Genomic DNA, 16,723 nt, shown 5'->3' on the forward strand with positions numbered 1-16,723 from the left:
GGGTTTTTAAAAAATAGGCTAGAAAAGACCTGCTCTGTTCCCCATCAGAGAGAAGGTTCGAGGATCTCATTTCTAAAGACCAAAATTCTGCATGTCCTCCCAGAAAAAAGCCAGGCATCCGGCCACGGGGACTGGCTCTGCCTCGGTCATGGGCCTTCCCATGGCCTGCTTGGGTCAGCCTCCCCTCCCCCGGTGACTCCAGGCGCATTTGGAATTAGAAGATGCGGCCAGCTGCCTTTCCTTCTGGCAAGCCCAGGGGCCTGGGCAGCAGGTGTGGGCTGGAAGGGACCTTGGAACCCCAAGGGGCACCGTGACCCCCTCTCTCCACAGGGCCCCGAACGGGACAGCCCTGCTAGCAGACCTCTGCGGAGGCATGGAAGGGCGCAGGGCCCATGGCCTCAAGCTCTAAACCAGGAAGGGTGGCCAGCAATAGGTTTTTGTATCAGGAAGGTTGGGGGGTGGGGACGGGGCGACCATGCCCTCGCTCCTGTGGAAGAGGGAAACTGGAGATGTGGGACCCCCAGAGGGCTTTGTGGAGGTGGGGGCACCCAGGAAACTGGGGGGTCAAGGACCCCGAGAAGACCCTTGAGGGCGGGGACCGCGCGGCAAAAGGAGGGATGATCCTGCAGTATCAAGCAGAATGCTGGCGGGAGGGTCGGGGATCCGAGAAGGGGCTGGAGCCTGCTCTGCAGGGAGTGGAGGAATGATCTTGGAGATGGAGCGGGTGCAGGACTGGAGGGGAGTCCGGAGGCTTCCGTGCGTAGTGAGGACCCCTCTCATCAGGGACCCAAAGAAGAGAGGCTCTTGGAGGGTGGGGATAAGGGGAGACCCCGTGAAGATTTAGGGACCCAGAGAAGGGACTGGAGGGTCTTGTGGGGAATTCTGGGGGTGGTGAGAGTCAGCGGAGAACTGGGGGGGGGGGTCGAGGTGCGGAGAGAATGAGGAGTTCGGGGCCCCAGGGAGAGGAATGAGGGTCTGGTGGAGAACTGGGGGGCGCTCCCTGGGGATCAAGAGATCGCCAAAGTGGGGTGAGTTTGCACTGCGTAGCGGGAAGTGCCTGACGCGTGCACGTGCGTGGGTACGTGTCTGCAAGGGCGTCCTCGGGCCGGGCTTGGGGTGTCCTCGGTTAGGACCCCCTCGGGCTGGGGGGGGGATCTTTTCAGCTTCAGCTGAGTTCGCCCGGCCCCGCCCGGCCCCGCCCCCTCTCGGAGTTGAGCAACCCCGATGACAACCTGGGGAGACCAGAAGGAGTGGGAGCTCGACCAGCGCCTTTAAGGGGCGGGGCCAGAGCTGCAGAGGGTCGGGAGAGGTGGGGCTGAAGAGGGAGGGGGTCGGAGGCGGGGATGGGGGGGAGGTGTGCGCCGCTGCCGCGCAGGCGCAGTGAACGCGCGACGGGCACTCGCTTTCCAAAATGGCGGCGGCGATGGATGTGGATACCCCCAGTGGCACCAACAGCGGCGCCGGCAAGAAACGCTTTGAAGTGAAAAAGGTCGGGCCTGCCCGGCGCCTCCTTCAGAGAGGCCGGCGGGGCGTGGGTTTGCTCTCAGGGCCGAGCGGGGGTCGGTTGGGTCAGGGGGCCTTAGTTCCCCGGCGTTGCTGGGGTACCCGGTTCTCCACCGGAGGGCGGAAGTGGGCGGGATTTCAGCGGGGATGGACGTAGTCTCGGCCCAATAGGCGCTGATGGAGCTTCCCGGCGAGGAAGCGGGACAGGCCAATGGACGTAGCTGTTGTTGAGAGGTCGGCGGGCTGTGGCTCCTGCACCCCCGGCCGGGTTGCCTGAGCTGTCATTGGGGGAAGCAGTGGCGGCGCGGCAGGGAGGGGCGAGGGCGGGGGTGGGGGAGGGGCTCGTCCGGCCCCGCCCGGGGTCTCGTGACGCCGCGGGAGCCGCCCCGCCCGCTCCCGGGGTCCCTCCCCGGGGTCGAGGCCGCCACCCGGGCCCCCTCCGCTCCTGCTTGGGCTTTGTCCCGCGGCTCCTCCCTGGCCGCTTTTTCCAGTCACGTCCGGAGCCCGTGGGCTTCTCCTATTCCTCACCTCGAGCCCAATCCCCCAAGTTGAAATGCGGAGAAGGGGGCGGCGGTCACTCCGGTCGTTTGGGGCGTGTACCCCAAATGAGGGGCTGCCGGGAGAGGGGTGGGACCGAGGGTCTCGCCAATACCACTCCCCCAATTATGAGTCTTAAAGATTTGTGGGGCCCGGGGGCCCTTTATAAATGAAATGAAGGTGTCAGAAAAGGGGGTTTTCTTCACCTGAGAAGTGCCCTCCCCTAGCTATCTTCTGCCGCTATAATGACCCTCTCTTAGCTGAATCCGCACTGGGGGCCCTCACTTATCGGGAGGGTGTGGCTGCACCCCACTTGTGGCCCCTGTGCTGGGCGCTCCTAGGGCCTGAGAAGATTAAGAAATGATGACCTCGTCAATTACCAAACCCAGATTAGCCCGGGATTAGCTGGCTGTGGACCTGGCTCTGGGCACCCCAGTGCTCCACCAAAGAGCGTCTCGGGAGCCCCCAGGACCCAGGCATTACCCCTACTCCCCCAGGCTCCGGGACACTTAAGGGAGGGGTGATATATGCCTTGTTCTCTGGCCTTTCCACCCCTAAAGGGGGGAGGGGTGGTCCTTGTGAGGATTCTGCTGCAAGCGTGCACTATTCTCCCCTTTTTCTCTTTGCAGTGGAATGCCGTGGCCCTCTGGGCCTGGGATATTGTGGTTGACAACTGTGCCATCTGCAGGAACCACATTATGGACCTTTGTAAGTCATGGGGGGAGGAGGTCTTGTGGCTGCCCGAGTTGATCCCCTCTTCTTGACAGAAAGATGAGAGTGCTGCACTGACATTAAATCCCCTGCATCCAAGGATGGCAAAGCCATACTTCCTAGTGAATAGTAGGAAGAGGGACCGTGTTGACTCTCTTTAGGATCTGTGCCCCCCCCCCCCCAGAAAGACAGACAGAAATAGGGAAAGGAAAAACCAACTAGAGCCAAATGCTGCCCCTTCAGGGCCATGTTCATTGGCCATAGGTTGCAGGGAAAGTCAGACTACCCGTGTGAGGGGAAATCCCTGGAAACTGCAGCTTCCCGATCAAATAGCTCCAAAGGAACTTTATTGAAGTCTCTACCACTTGGGAAACACACAGTGGCTGCTCAACTCTGTTAGTAATAGGGACCAGAAAACAAACCAGGAACACTAAAAGGCCAGTTGTGAAGAGTGAGTGTGCACAGAGGGTTTGTTTGGGAATCAGTCGCCAATTAGAAACCTAAAGACACCCAAATTTAGTTCTTTCCTTTTGAAGTGGCTTCGGGGAACTGTTACAGATTTTCATGATTAAAATAACAGCTGGGGGGAATGATCTGGCATCATAGCTACATTTTCTAAATTAATAAAACAAAACTCATTAGTTGCTGTTGGGAAGCAATCCTGCCTTAATATTCGATAGTGTATCAGTCCGTGGTTGGGTCTGCTGGGCTTGTTTTACTTCAGGACTTTTTATTTGGCTGTGGCTTTTTGAAGGGGAGCAAGGAAGTGGGCAGTGTTTCTCTTTCATACTCTAGTTAGAGCAGAGCTTCCAAGAAATTCCCAATACAGACAGCTCTATTAATATGTACATTTGAAAGATGCCAATCACAGAAGAACACATGGAGAGCCTTCAGGGTGCCTGGGTGTGGTCTCTGATTACAGCCATGCCAGCATCTGGGCCTTCAGAGTTTTCTCAGCCCTTTGGACTTGGGTTTGGGTTCGTGTAAAGGCTGTAATTTCCAGTTTTGGGCATAGTTCTTGTTTTGGCCCCCCAAAACTACACTTTGAAAATTGGTGTTAGTTTCTGCTAGATACCCACCCTAGCCGCATTCCTTACTGTGTCACAGGGAGACTCAAGTCCGTGTTTGCTTGGTTTTCTCTTTGAGCTTATTGAGTGAATATAGCCCTTTAAGATATATTCATTGTCAGCTTTGGCAGTGTATGGAAATTATAGAATAATGGGTTGTAAAGAGTTTACGTAAAGCAGCTAGGTGCTCAGTGGAGAGAGAGCCAGGCCTAGAGTCAAGAGGTTCTGGATTCTAAATTGGCCTCAGCTACTTCCTAGCTATGTGATCCTGAGCAAGTCACTTAACCCCAGCTGCCTAGCTCTTGTGGGTCTTTTGCCTTGGAACCAATACTTAGAATCAATTCTAAGACAGAAAGTAAGAGTTTGGGGGAGTTTTTTAAGCATTTGAGCTGTCGTGATGTCCCTCCTTTTTCAAAAATAAGTGGATTCTGGTTTGGCCAAACCCTTCTCCTTAGAGGAACACACATCTCCCTTGATGACCGGCTTCCTCTGAATGAGTTCACATGCACACTACAAACAGATGAGGCCTCTTAGGAGCAGGCCACTGTGACTGCAGACAGTTTGAGACTGAAGGTTGTAGAAATGGTAAGCTGACTCAGAACTCAGTGCTGCGCCTTGAGCATGCCCAGCGGTCATGGTTCCCATGCAGGTTCCCTTAGAGGAGAGGCTCACAGAAGTGGCCGGCTGGGCCTCTTTCTGAAAGTCAGTAGATTCTTTGGAAATCTGCACCCTCAAATTTTGAGATAGATTCATCTGAGGTAAAGTGACCTCTGGCCTTCCCTCCTGCAGATAGCCATCAGACTTAGTGTACAATTCCCAGGGCTTATGTGTCCCCTTCCAGTTTCTTTTCTCTCTCTCTTTTTTTTAAACCCTTACCTTCTGCCTTGGATACTCTGTATTGGTTCCAAGGCAGAAGAGCAGTAAGGGCTGGGCAATGGGGGTCAAGTGACTTGCCCAGGGTCACACAGCTGGGAAGTGTCCAAGGCCATTTTTGAACCCAGGACTTCCTGTCTCTAGTAGGCCTGTCTCTCAATCCACTGAACAACCCAGCTGCCCCCTCAGAAACATTTTGTTGCCTCCTTTCTATAGCCATTTTGTTGATGGCCTCCTTTGAGCTGCCCTCTGGTGTCCTGATAGCCATCCCTTCCTCATTATTACAATAAACAGAGAATCTCTTCTCATTCTCCCCCACTGGACCTTGATTCTGGTAGGGCCTTGCTGAGTACTTGTTGACCAAATCCCCTGAACAGACTTCCCTGGAATTTGAGTTCACCAAGTTGTCCTCCCCCCAGCCAGAGTTGAGAGGCCGCGTGCGCCTCTGGAGCCCTTCTCCCCAGCGTGGAGTGTGCCTTTCCTTCTCAGCTTTTCCTGGAGCGCCTCGCCGGATCCCCGTTCTACCCCCTTTCTTCCCTCTGCACTTGTGGCGCAGCCCCTAGCGGAATGGGAAGCCCTGGAAGGCAGGGCCTCTGATCTGGGCTCTATCCAACACGAGCTTCCTCCCTGTCATGATGTGTGCACTTGGCCAGGATTGAGTAGAATCATGAGTTGTGAAAGAAGGGGGACAGTTAATGTAGGAGGGAGACAGGTGGGGGCCCCTGAAATCACAGAAGGACACGCTCCTAGTCAACTTGCTTGAGGAGAGGGAAGGGTCTGCTCCCTCCTCACCAGGTGGATTCCTGTTCACCCGGAGGCGTTTGGGCTGGCCGAGGCCATTGAGTGCCCAGCCCTGGGAGCTTCTGCAGGCCAAGACATCTTTGAGAGCCCGCCCAGGTCTTTGGGATCAAGCCTTGCTTGGCGCCCTTTCTCATTGATATCTGCCTGACCTAGCCTTACCCCGTCCCCTCTGTCTGCCCCTGAAAGTCAACTCCATCGCTTCCCGACACATTGGCCCCTAGTTCCTTTTAGTGGCTAATATATTTTTAAGTTCACCCTGGCGCGGCCTCGGATTTCTCGCAGAGTCTCTGACCCAGAAGGGGCATCACTGCCATCAGGCCCTGCCCAAATAATGATGATTGGCCTTAACCAGTGTCCTTCTACAAGTATTGGGGGGCATCTGTGTGGACAGAAGACTCGGCTAGATCCTAGCCCAACCAGAATGCGCGTCACCTTTGGAGAAAAGCCAGTTACGGCCCTTGTCCTCGTGGTCGTGTCTGAAACTCCTGCCCGGCTCCTGGCTTCTCTCCCCTACCCTCCCTCTATCCTAGTCCCTGTCATGAAAGAACCCGCCTCCAGCCGCTGCCAGCCACGGGCCCTCCGAATAAGACCCCGAGCTTCCCTTTGGGCTAGCCCTCGGGGATGAATGCTGGACAGAGCGAGGACCTCCCGGAGGCCTCTGGGTCTGTTCCGCAGCCCTGCCCCTGCGCTCTTGGCCCACCTTTCCTGGCAGCGCTTGGTTAGAAAAGCAAGCGTTTGACTTCCGGGAGTTGTCTGTCCATGTCTGTAAGACAGTTGTATTTACAAGCATTAATGAAGGCCCTTCTGTGCGTGGAGAGGAAGAGCAAAATCCCTAGTCGCTGACTTCAAGAAATTGGTGCTCTCGGGGGACCGAAGGCGAATGCACACATAGCTAGACTACAGATTAGGCATGGAAAGACCAAAGAAGAATCTGAAGCAAAGGGGATGACTTCTCACGGGGGAAGATGAGACAATGCTGAGCCGGCCAGGAGAGCGCGAGGGTCCCGCTGCCAGTGCCCAGAGGGCCTCGCTGACCCCCAAAGGGAGGGAAAGATGAGTGGCCGGCAGTCTGTGCTGGACATAGGAGAGGCGCTCATCCAGCAGTCTGCACGGACACCATCGAGGGAAGGAAATGTACCCTTAGGGACAGATTGGAGAGGACCCCCCTGCTAGCAAGTAGGCAGGAGGGACCCTTTGGCGGCTCTTGAGCAGAATGATTGGCCAAGGAGTGAGTGCATTGGGGGGATTATGGCAATGGGGTGGTGCCAAGGGTGGGTGGGAGAAGGGTCAGGACCAGGAGAAAGATTGGCTGCACTACGGAAGAAAGAGGGACAGTCCAAGCTTTCGAGCTGGATAGAGAAGCCACTCGGGATGGCCTCCCTAAACGCTGGGGGCGGGGGGGGGGGGGCCTGACTTGCTCGTTTTGCCTGGCTCTGTCTCGGTGCCACACACCTCCGTGCAGTGGTTCTCGGGGCAAGCGAGGGTGCCTGCTTCTGAGACGGCGCGCTCTTGTTCCCACAGGTATAGAATGTCAAGCCAACCAGGCCTCGGCCACCTCCGAAGAATGTACTGTTGCCTGGGGAGTCTGCAATGTAAGAGAAACGCCTTTCTGTCTGCTTCGGGCTTTCGTGGGCAGCGTTGACCCGAGGGGGCTTGGACGGTCACGTGTTTCCCGGGTCTTTCTCCTGGCTTGTGCAACGTGCCATCACGGCACTGCCCGCCAGCAGCCCTCTGCTGCCCTCCTCGTGCCTCTGTATCAGTTCCAGTGGAAGAGAGGGAAAGGAATCTCAAGGCTGACACGGACCAGATAAGGCAGCTGCTGGGCCCGAGGAGGCAGACTTTGTCCCCGTACCTTGGGCAGTGAGCATCTCGGGAGCTCTTCCCCGGGAATGGCCGTCAAGCCTCGGCAGCGTCTGCTTCCTTGGTCTTAGTGGGGGGTCACGTTTACTTGTTCGCTTAACAAGCCTTCATTTTCTCTCCCTCTCACATCTCTTCCCTACTGGAGAGGGCCAAGAAACCCTTGTAACAAGGCTGCTTCGTCAAGCCAAACCCAGTCCCCTCCTGGCCATGTCCGCAAAGGCCTGTCTCCTCCTGCATGGCTCACTCCTCACCCTCCTGCTCTTGTTAGGGGCATGTCAAGGCCCTGCTGCCAGGTCTGTGCCAGCCAACCTCTGACACTGGCAGGCCAGCACAGACCCATGCCCAGGGGCTAGGATTAGAAGGGTCAAGGAGTTGGCGGCACGAGTCCCAAGGCACTATGGTCCTAGTCTCTATTTACTGCCCCCTCCAGCCCCCAGGAGTCATTCCGCTGCTGCCTGCCTCTAGTTTGAGGCCATGGTGGACATCACTCAGCAAGGGGGCTCCAGCCTCAGGACTGGAGCTGTAGAAGGTGGCCAGTGTTTGCTGCTGCTCCACGGCAGTCGTGTGGGGAGGAGCCCCGGTCACTCACGCCCAGTGATCTGCATCTCGCTCCGCTCCCGGCCAGAAAGCAGACGGCCAGGCCCCCCAGCTACAGGGGAAGAGCTCACGACCTCCTGCCCAGCCTCCCAGGCCCTTCACCCCACTTCAAAACTGTCCTAGAGTGTGGCGCTCGACTGTGCTGACCAGGGTTTGCCCATCTCCCCAGGGATCCTGGGTATTTTCTGTTTCTTGTAATGACGTTTCTGAGGCCTCTCTGCATACGCAGAGGTTTGTCAAATTGCCCTCGGCTTTCCTCATTCCTCTCCCGGCTTCACTTGTGAGGTTGTGATGGAGATGGAGGGTAAGACCTTCATTAACACACTTTACCTTCTTTTTCAGCACGCCTTCCACTTCCACTGCATCTCTCGCTGGCTCAAAACCCGGCAGGTGTGCCCGCTGGACAACAGAGAGTGGGAGTTTCAAAAGTAGGTGCTCTGAGCCTTTCGGAGGACAGACAGACAGACTGGGGGGGCAGGGGGAGGGGCTGCTGAAGCTAGCTGGGTTTTCTGGGGGCGGGGTATCCTCATCCTTAGGCCCCGATTGCAAAGGTGTCGGGGTACCATTACCACTCTGCTATTTTGGAGCTGTGTGGTCTTAGACCAACCACCTAGCCTTCTTGTATTGCAGTTAAATGAAATGTTCTGTACGGTTCATTTCTGTTCCAAACCGAGGGTCCAGGCCTTCAAAGTGCCCTAACATGGAGTGTGGTTTGGTCTTATAAGGCAGTGATGGTGAACCTTTTAGAGACCACCTGCCATGCCCCATGCTGCCTGCTTACCCCAAACGGCACTCTCACTGCAAAAGGGCAGGTAAAGTGAGGAAGGTCCTCGGGCACATGGAGAGGGACTGGGGAGTGGCCTAAGTCCCTCTGCCTTTCTAGTAACCAATTCTGGTGGCGACAGCAGGTGTGCCCACAGAGGGCTCAGTGTGGCCTCTCTGGCACATGTGCCATAGGTTTGCCACCACTGTGATAAGGGATTGGATCATTTCTAGGTTTTCTTAGTAAAAATACACCAGAATCAGAAGCATCTAGGTGGCTTGGTGGATTAACAGTCAGACCCAGAGACAGGAGGTCCTGGATTCCAATCTGGCCTCAGACACTTCTAGCTGTGTGACCCTGGGCAAGTCACTTCACCCCCATTGCCTAGCCCTTACCACTACCATGGTACTAATTCGAAGACAGAAGGTGAGGGTTGGTTTGTTTAGTCCACAATCTTCCATAACATGGAATTGAGTGTCGCTTGGCCCTTGTCCTGGCACCTGTCCAAGAAGCTGGTTACTGGGAGGACCACAGTCCTTGCAGGCACCCAGAGGCTGATTCACTGAGGTCCCTGCACGTCTGTTCTTTCTTGGAACCTGCCCGGTAGAAGAGGCCAGGGACAGAGCCGCCGGGCCGTGCCGCCTGGTGGATGTGCACCAGTGCAGGGCTTGCCACACCCCTGCCGTGTAGCCCATGCTTCAGGGAGCCTCCGGAATGGAATGGGCTTCTCCCCCGGACTCGCTGCAGAGTTGGGGTTCCAGGCCCAGCCCTCCCACCAACTCGCTCTGTGACCTCGGGCAAGTCACGTGCGGCCCGACGAGCTCGAACCATCTCCAGTTGGTATTCCTGAAGCGAGATCCGCCCCGGCTAGGCTCCAGGACGACGCACCCGTTCCTCTGTGGGGCTTCTGTCCTTATTTCAGAGCCCTCACTCGCCCCCCAGTTCTCCCCAGCCTCGGCGGCCTGGGGGATGGTGGTCCTTTGTTGAATGAGGGGTGGGAAGGCGGGACCCTGAGGGCAGGGCAGGGCCGCAGTTTACCACCTTCTGGCTTTGTCTTGCAGGTACGGGCATTAGAAACGGCCCCCCTCCGAAGCTCCACTCGCGTCCCTCCTCCGTGGCTTGCCGTCTGCTTGCCTCCTTTTCCATGCGTTGCCGTCCCGTCGTTGCCTCCTTTTCCATGAGTTCATGGCAGTCCTCAGTCTTGGCTGTCGCTTCTTTTGAATTTGGTCTTGATGCCGCCAGAGCGTATTCTGTGTGAAATAAAGCCTTGTTGGGTCCGAGGCCTGGCCGTCTCGCCTCTCTCTCAGAAGGGCTGCGACGATGCGGGCTCGCGCCGGGGCGCCATCTTTCCGGGTCTCCGTCATTGAAAAGAGGTCTCGGGCTGCGAGCTTGGTGTGCACGTGACCAGAGTCCTGCAGATGGGTGCCCCCCGGGAGCAGCTTGGGCCTGCCCTGGTTCTCTGGACCTTTCCTAGCCGGTCCTCTCCCGTGCGAGGTCTCTCTACGCGACTTAGCCCTGGCCTTCTTAGGAACAGCTCTGAGGGCAAGGAGTTCAGTGACTTGGCCAGGGTCACGCAGCTAGGACCTATGAGGCTACATTTGAATCCAGAGCCCGACTCAGACCTCCTGACGTCCGTTGACAGTGGGGATGAGGAGCACGCAGGTTTGCAGTCGGGGGGACTCCAGTCCATCCTTAGTGCCTTCTGTGTGCCGGCGCTGGGCAAGGAGACAGCAGCCAGCCTCAAGGCGCCCCCCATCCAAAAGGGGCCAAAACACGGGCAGGCAAGCTCCACGCAGGATCAGTGGGGACGACCCTAGAGCTAGGAAGGCTTAAGGGGCAGCGCTTGGGACACGAGGTCCTGGGTTCAAATCTCACCTCCAATGCTCCCTAGCTGCGGGACCTTGGAACTTAGAATGGAATCTAAGACGGAAAGTAAGGGTTGGGGTTTGGAGTTTCCTCGGGAGACGGCCAGAGGAAGCCCAGAGCCAAGAGATGGAGGGCCTCATTCCCAGGACCAGCTGGGCACCCGCGAGACTAGGACGGAAGAAGCCCGGAGAGGTGGGAGGGGGGCTGGGCGATGGAGGGCCTTGAATGCCAAACAGGGGTTTGTATTTGATCCCGGGAAGCAGCAGGGAGTCACGAGTTTATCGAGGAGGAGGGCTTGCCTCGGCCCGCTCTGAGCTTGGGGAGGTCCCTCGGGGCCCCGGACGGGGCCTTCCCACTTCTTTAGCCAGTTTGGTTTGGTGGGGCCGAAGGGGGATGGACTTGGGGAGGGAGAGCCTTGAGGCCGGCCGGCCCAGCCCAGCTCTCCGGAGCTCGGAGGAGGGAAGGCGGGAAAACGGGGAAGAGGCTGAGCCGGATGAGCTTCAGGTGGCTCCTGCGCCGGAGGCAGCCGCAGAGGAGACTGAGGTGGGATCGGCTCTGGCCGCGGAGACCCCGCAGGGGATGCCAGAGCGCCAGACGGAGAGTGGCCGGGGCGGCCCCCGCGAGCCCGGGCGGCCTCGGAGAGTGGCCGGGGCGGCCCCCGCGAGCCCGGGCGGCCTCGGAGAGTGGCCGGGGCGGCCCCCACGAGCCCGGGCGGCCTCGGAGACGGGGGGCCGGCTGGGGCCACAGTCAGACATGGCCAAATGCCCACCAGCATCCAGGTGGCCCCCCACAGCCCCTCTTATGGAGAGAGCAGCAGAAGCAGGCGCCCCTCCCCAGAGCTCTCCAGACGGGGCAGCTTGGCCCCCTGAGGAGCCCAATTCCCCAGAGTCCTCTCCTTCCGGGGCCCGGCCTGGCCCGGCAGCAGCTCGCCTCCTCGGCACCCCAGAGGGAGTTTGGACTCTGGTCCCCGGCTCTGCTGGACAGCTGCCCCGAGGCCAGCGGCTTTTCGGGAAGTGGTCCAGCGCTTCACAAGTGGCCTCGAATCGCAGAAGCTGGAGGGGCGCCTCGTGCAGCCCAGGCCTGAGGGATCCTGGGATAGGCGGGCTCTCGGAGGAGAGCGGCCCGACGGGGCAGTCAGTGCCACCTTCTGACCTATCTCGGCCTTAGGAAAAGTGACTGACCTTCCCTCTGCTGCAGCCGCTGTTCTAGGCTCCCTCTGGCCCTGACACCCCTGTTCTAGGCTCCCTCCCAGCCCTGACACCCCTGTTCTAGGCTCCCTCCCGGCCCTGACACTCCTGTTCTAGACTCCCTCCCAGCCCTGACACCCCTGTTTTAGACTCCTGGCCCTGACACCCCTGTTCTAGGCTCCCTCTGGCCCTGACACCCCTGTTCTAGGCTCCCTCTGGCCCTGACACCCCTGTTCTAGGCTCCCTCTGGCCCTGGCACCCCTGTTCTAGGCTCCCTCCCAGCCCTGACACCCCTGTTTTAGACTCCCTCTGGCCCTGGCACCCCTGTTCTAGGCTCCCTCTGGCCCTGACACCCCTGTTCTAGGCTCCCTCCCAGCCCTGACACCCCTGTTTTAGACTCCCTCTGGCCCTGGCACCCCTGTTCTAGGCTCCCTCTGGCCCTGACACCCCTGTTCTAGGCTCCCTCCCAGCTATGCCGCAGGACGGTCCCTTCTCAGTAAGGGGGCGTTGAGCATTCCTGCCTGATGTCGACCCCCTCCAGCAGGGACTCCACTGAGGGGCTCCCTGTGGCCGAGGGGCCCTTGGGGTTGCATCATCCTGGGCCAAGATGGCAGCCCAGCATGGGGAGGAGGGTGCTGGTTGCTCTCCCTGCTGCCTCTGGATATTTTTTTGGGTCTCCCAGCTCTAGCTAGCCACCCCCACGTTCTCCCTCACTCATTGTTTACTCTGCCGGGGTGCTGGGAGGTGGCCGTGACTCACAGCCTCCCTCACAGACACGCTTGTTTTTTATTGCCATGGGAGGCTCTGGGGACGGGCAGCGAGGCCTCCCGTAAGCCCTTCGGCCCCAGAAGAGCCCCCAGCAGCAGACGGTGGCGAGCCTTGCAAGGATCCTCCATCAGGAGCCTCCACGGGGGAGGCCCTCCATCAGGCATCACAGTCAAGGTCTCTGGAGCAGCCTGGTGGTTTGCTCTTCCGTTGCCATGGTAACGGAGGGATGCTGCTACAGGTGGCTGAGAAGGCAGCTCCCGCAGCATCTTGTTCATTCAGCTCTCCCAGTCATTCATTCCCCCATTCAGGCATGCCACCCAGATTTCCTCAGGGCCCGGGTGGGGTGGGGTGTCAGAGAGCCCCACTGGCTTCGGCACCACACTTTGGCTCCTCACCTCTGAAATGGGAAAATGCATTGTCTACCCCCAAAAGAGCTGTTGTGTGGATTGGCTGGAATATACCGTGTGAACGTGCTTTTTCCTCCACTGCACGGCAGACACTGGGCCTCTCGTGCCCAGACACTGGGGGCCCCTATCCGTGTCCAACCTGAAGGGGGAGGGTCTTCTGCTGCCTCGCCATTAGGCCCCCAAGATCCTTCTGCTTGTCATGTGACCCTCGGAAGCCGCCAGGCCCTTCCATCCCCCCTGCAGCTATACCCTCCCCTGGGCACTGTCTCTCCCATTTGGGGTCTGGCCCCCAGGAGCCAGGCCATTCTCAGTGTGCACCCCTGCTGCAAGCACTGGGTAGCCGAAACAGGGGCTCCAAGCTACCTCTTCAGCCCTTCATTCGCACATTCTACGGCCCACCCCCGGAAGCCCTGGCCGGCCCTCGCTCGGACACTTGGCTTCTCGCTTGGGCTCGCTGCTCCCTTGAGCCTCACTCCGTCGGGGCCGCCCGGGGCCAGAGTGCCCTCAGTTCCACAGGCAGCCTCTTCTCCATCAGCCTCTACAGAAGCAAAGCAAAGAGAGTTTTCTTGTAGCTCTCTTTGGAGATGGGCGCCAGCGCGTGAGGCCCTGCTGAGCCTCCCGGAGGAGATCCGCAGCCCGGGCCCTCCCAGACTGGGCCTGAGCTCTCTGGAAACGTGCTGAGCCCTCTCCCACCCACCCTCCCCCGCAAGCTGCCCATCACAAAGTACTGCGCAGATTGTACTTTCCTGTGATGTCCTTGGGCTAATCGGAAGGGAAAGTCCTTATCAGCTTGGCCTCTCCATTCCACACAGTGGCCAGCCCTTTTATATCTTTCTTACTGAAGGCTGAAACAGTTTCTAAAGCGTTGGCGTCTGTGCAAAGATTTGGATAACTATTTCAGGAGAATTGGTCTCTTCTGGAAGCTGCCATTTACACGTGCTGTTCAGAGCAGGAAGGGCCCATAGATCTCCCTAGGCCCGTGGCCTAAGGAGGCTTGGGCTTGGTGAGCCCAAGAAGAAGGCTGATGGAGGAAAGTACCCAGTTTCCCTTGGGTTCACCTTTGACCAAGTGCGAAGAAGGCTCCTTAGAAGAGTCTTGCTTTAGGGGGGCCCAAAATTAAATAAGCCGTCGTTTGTCTGATGAATCTTTGTCATGTTTGACCTAGATTAGCCTATTTGCCTTTGGTCTGAAGTCTATAAATTAGAACCCCAAAATGCCTGGGCTTGGACCTTTCTCAAAGCATGATGGACTTCTGACCCTTTGGATTGTCTCTTTCGCTTAGTAAAGTGGCTAGGAACTAGCTACATTTTGAGGAGGGGCCGGGCCAAGATGGAGGCTTGGTAAGAGTGGAAGCTGAAATAGCTCTGATAATCCTTCCAAGCCAAGCTTTGAAGAGCACCCTAAAACAACAAGAGTCAAAACCCAACAGAGAGGGAGGGAGGGGCCTCTCCTGCTGAACACAACCTGAAAGTTGGGCAGAGATCTAGAGTAAAAATGAATAATATGGAAATCGGTATCAAGTGACAACATTTGTACAACCAAGCCAGTGAAATTGCCTGTTCTGGGATGGGGTAGGGAAGAGGGGAGGGAAATAAAATAAATCATGTAAACACGGAAAACTATGTATAAGAAAAGAAAGTTAGGCAGAGAGAGTTGATTTTCACAGGATAAGGGGAAATTGGAAGGAAAACTATACACAGAGGCTTGCTGGCCAACTATCCCCACCAGGACCCTTCCTACAACAACTGAGCACCAGACCCCAGACCCACCCACCCCTCGAAGGCCCTGGCACCAGCCCATAGTGAGGCCCCAGAGGGCTTGGCCCTTTCAAGACTGCACCGTGGTGAATCCCTTACATCTAGGGCAAAATACAGTGCTGATCATGCAAGCCATCAGCGGAGGAGACAGAATCAGTAGTTCAGAACTTCCAGTCCACAGGTGAAAAAAATGCTAGGAAAATGAGCAAACAGCAAAAGAAACACCTAACTCTAGAAAATGTATATGATGACAAAGAACAAGGCACAGAGTCAGTAGGAGGTAGTGAGATCCAAGCAATCACATTCAAAACTTCAAAGAAAAATGGGAATTGGTCTAAGTCACTGGAAGAACTCAAAAAAGGAACTAAAATGTCAAATAACACAGAAGAAATGGGAAAAAGAAATGAATGTAATGCAAAAGGAAACAGCTTAAAAAGAAAATTTGGTCAAATGGAAAAAGAGGTCCAAAAATCCAATGAAGAGAAGTAAAGAGTTTCCAAAATAAAAATGACATACTGGAAAAAGTAGCCAAAAATCCCAATCAAGAAAAAAAGTGCCATGAAAAGTAGAATGGACCAAATGGAAAAGGAAGATCAAAAGGTGATTGAAGAAATGCAGTCTTTAAAAATTAGAATTGGGCAAATTGAAGCTAATGACTTCACAAGATATCAAGAAACAATAAAATCAAAAGGAAAAATAGAAAATATGAAATATCTGATTGAAAAAACAACTGACCTGGAAAATAGATCCAGGAGAAAAAATTTAGGAAATAAATACATTTCATTAATACATTCATCCTCAGCAAGTCTGGATCTAAAACAAGGAAGATAGAATTTTTTCTTCTATAAATTTAGCCAAGGAAAGTCAAGTGCATTTGAACAGACAAGTAACAGAATGGGTCTCTAAATATAAATATCTCAAACTGAGACTTTGAATATCAGTCAGTCAATAAACAAGCACCAGTAATACAAAGGAGGGAAAAGACAGTCCTGCCTTCAAGAAGAGTTGAATCTGGAAAAACATTAATTGCTCATGGGTAGAACAAGCTAGTATAATCAAAATGACAATCCTACTTAATTTATTTACTCAGTGCCATACTTCTCAAACTACCAAAAAGCTTTTTTATAGCATTAGAAAAAAATTATTACAAAGTTCATTTGGAAGAACAAAAGATCAAGAATATCAAGGGAACTAATGAAAAATGTGAAGGATGGAGGTCTAGTGTTACCAGATCTCAAACTATACTATAAAGCATGATCATCAAAACAATGTGGTACTGGCTTACAGATAGAAGGGTGGATGAATGGAACAGATTTGGGATAAATGACAGTAGCAAGATAGTTCTTGATAAACCCGAAGATCCTAGCTTTTGAGACAAGAACCTACTATTTGACAAAAACTGATGGGAAAATTGTAAAACAGTATGGAAGAAACTAGGCTTAGATCAACATCATACACCCTATAACAAAGTGGGTAAATGAATTAAATATAAATAGGGAAATCACAAACAAATTAGGTGAACATAGAATAGTATTCCTGTCAGATCTATGGGGAAGGGAAGGATTTAAAACCAAGTGAGAGATTAAAAAAAACAATGGAAAATGTAAAATGAATATTTTTATTATGTTAAATTTAAAAACTTTTGTACTAACAAAGCCAATGCAACTAAAATTAGAAGGGAAGCAAACTGGGGGAAATTGTATAATAAAATTTTGTGACAAAGGTCTAATTTATCAAATATACAAAGAACCAAGTCAAATTTACAAGAAATCAAGCCATTCCCCAATTAACAAATGGTCAAGGGATTATGAATAGGCAGTTTTCAGATAAAGAAATCAAAATGATCAATAAGCACATGAAAAAATGTTCTAAATCCCTCCTTTTTAGAGAAATGCACATCAAAACAATTCTGAAGTATCACCTCACACCTAGCAGATTGGCCAATATAACAGTAAAGGAAAAATAATAAATGTTGGAGAGGATGTAGCAAAATTGGGACATTCATGCATTGCTGGTGGAGTTGTGA

The 16,723-nt window shown here is 54.9% G+C and overlaps 1 protein-coding gene across 1 annotated transcript; it reads left to right on the forward strand.

The window, feature by feature from the left end:
• Positions 1 to 1,327: 1,327 nt before the first annotated feature.
• On the forward strand, positions 1,328 to 9,993 carry RBX1 (ring-box 1). Its single transcript, XM_001363770.4, has 5 exons — positions 1,328 to 1,489; positions 2,670 to 2,748; positions 7,014 to 7,084; positions 8,292 to 8,377; positions 9,774 to 9,993. The coding sequence occupies exons 1-5, from the start codon at positions 1,412 to 1,414 to the stop codon at positions 9,784 to 9,786; spliced, it is 327 nt and encodes a 108-aa protein (XP_001363807.3). The 5' UTR covers positions 1,328 to 1,411; the 3' UTR covers positions 9,787 to 9,993.
• Positions 9,994 to 16,723: the final 6,730 nt, after the last annotated feature.

The sequence above is a fragment of the Monodelphis domestica genome, chromosome 5 (assembly GCF_027887165.1).
Source record: "Monodelphis domestica isolate mMonDom1 chromosome 5, mMonDom1.pri, whole genome shotgun sequence".
Taxonomy (NCBI): domain Eukaryota; kingdom Metazoa; phylum Chordata; class Mammalia; order Didelphimorphia; family Didelphidae; genus Monodelphis; species Monodelphis domestica.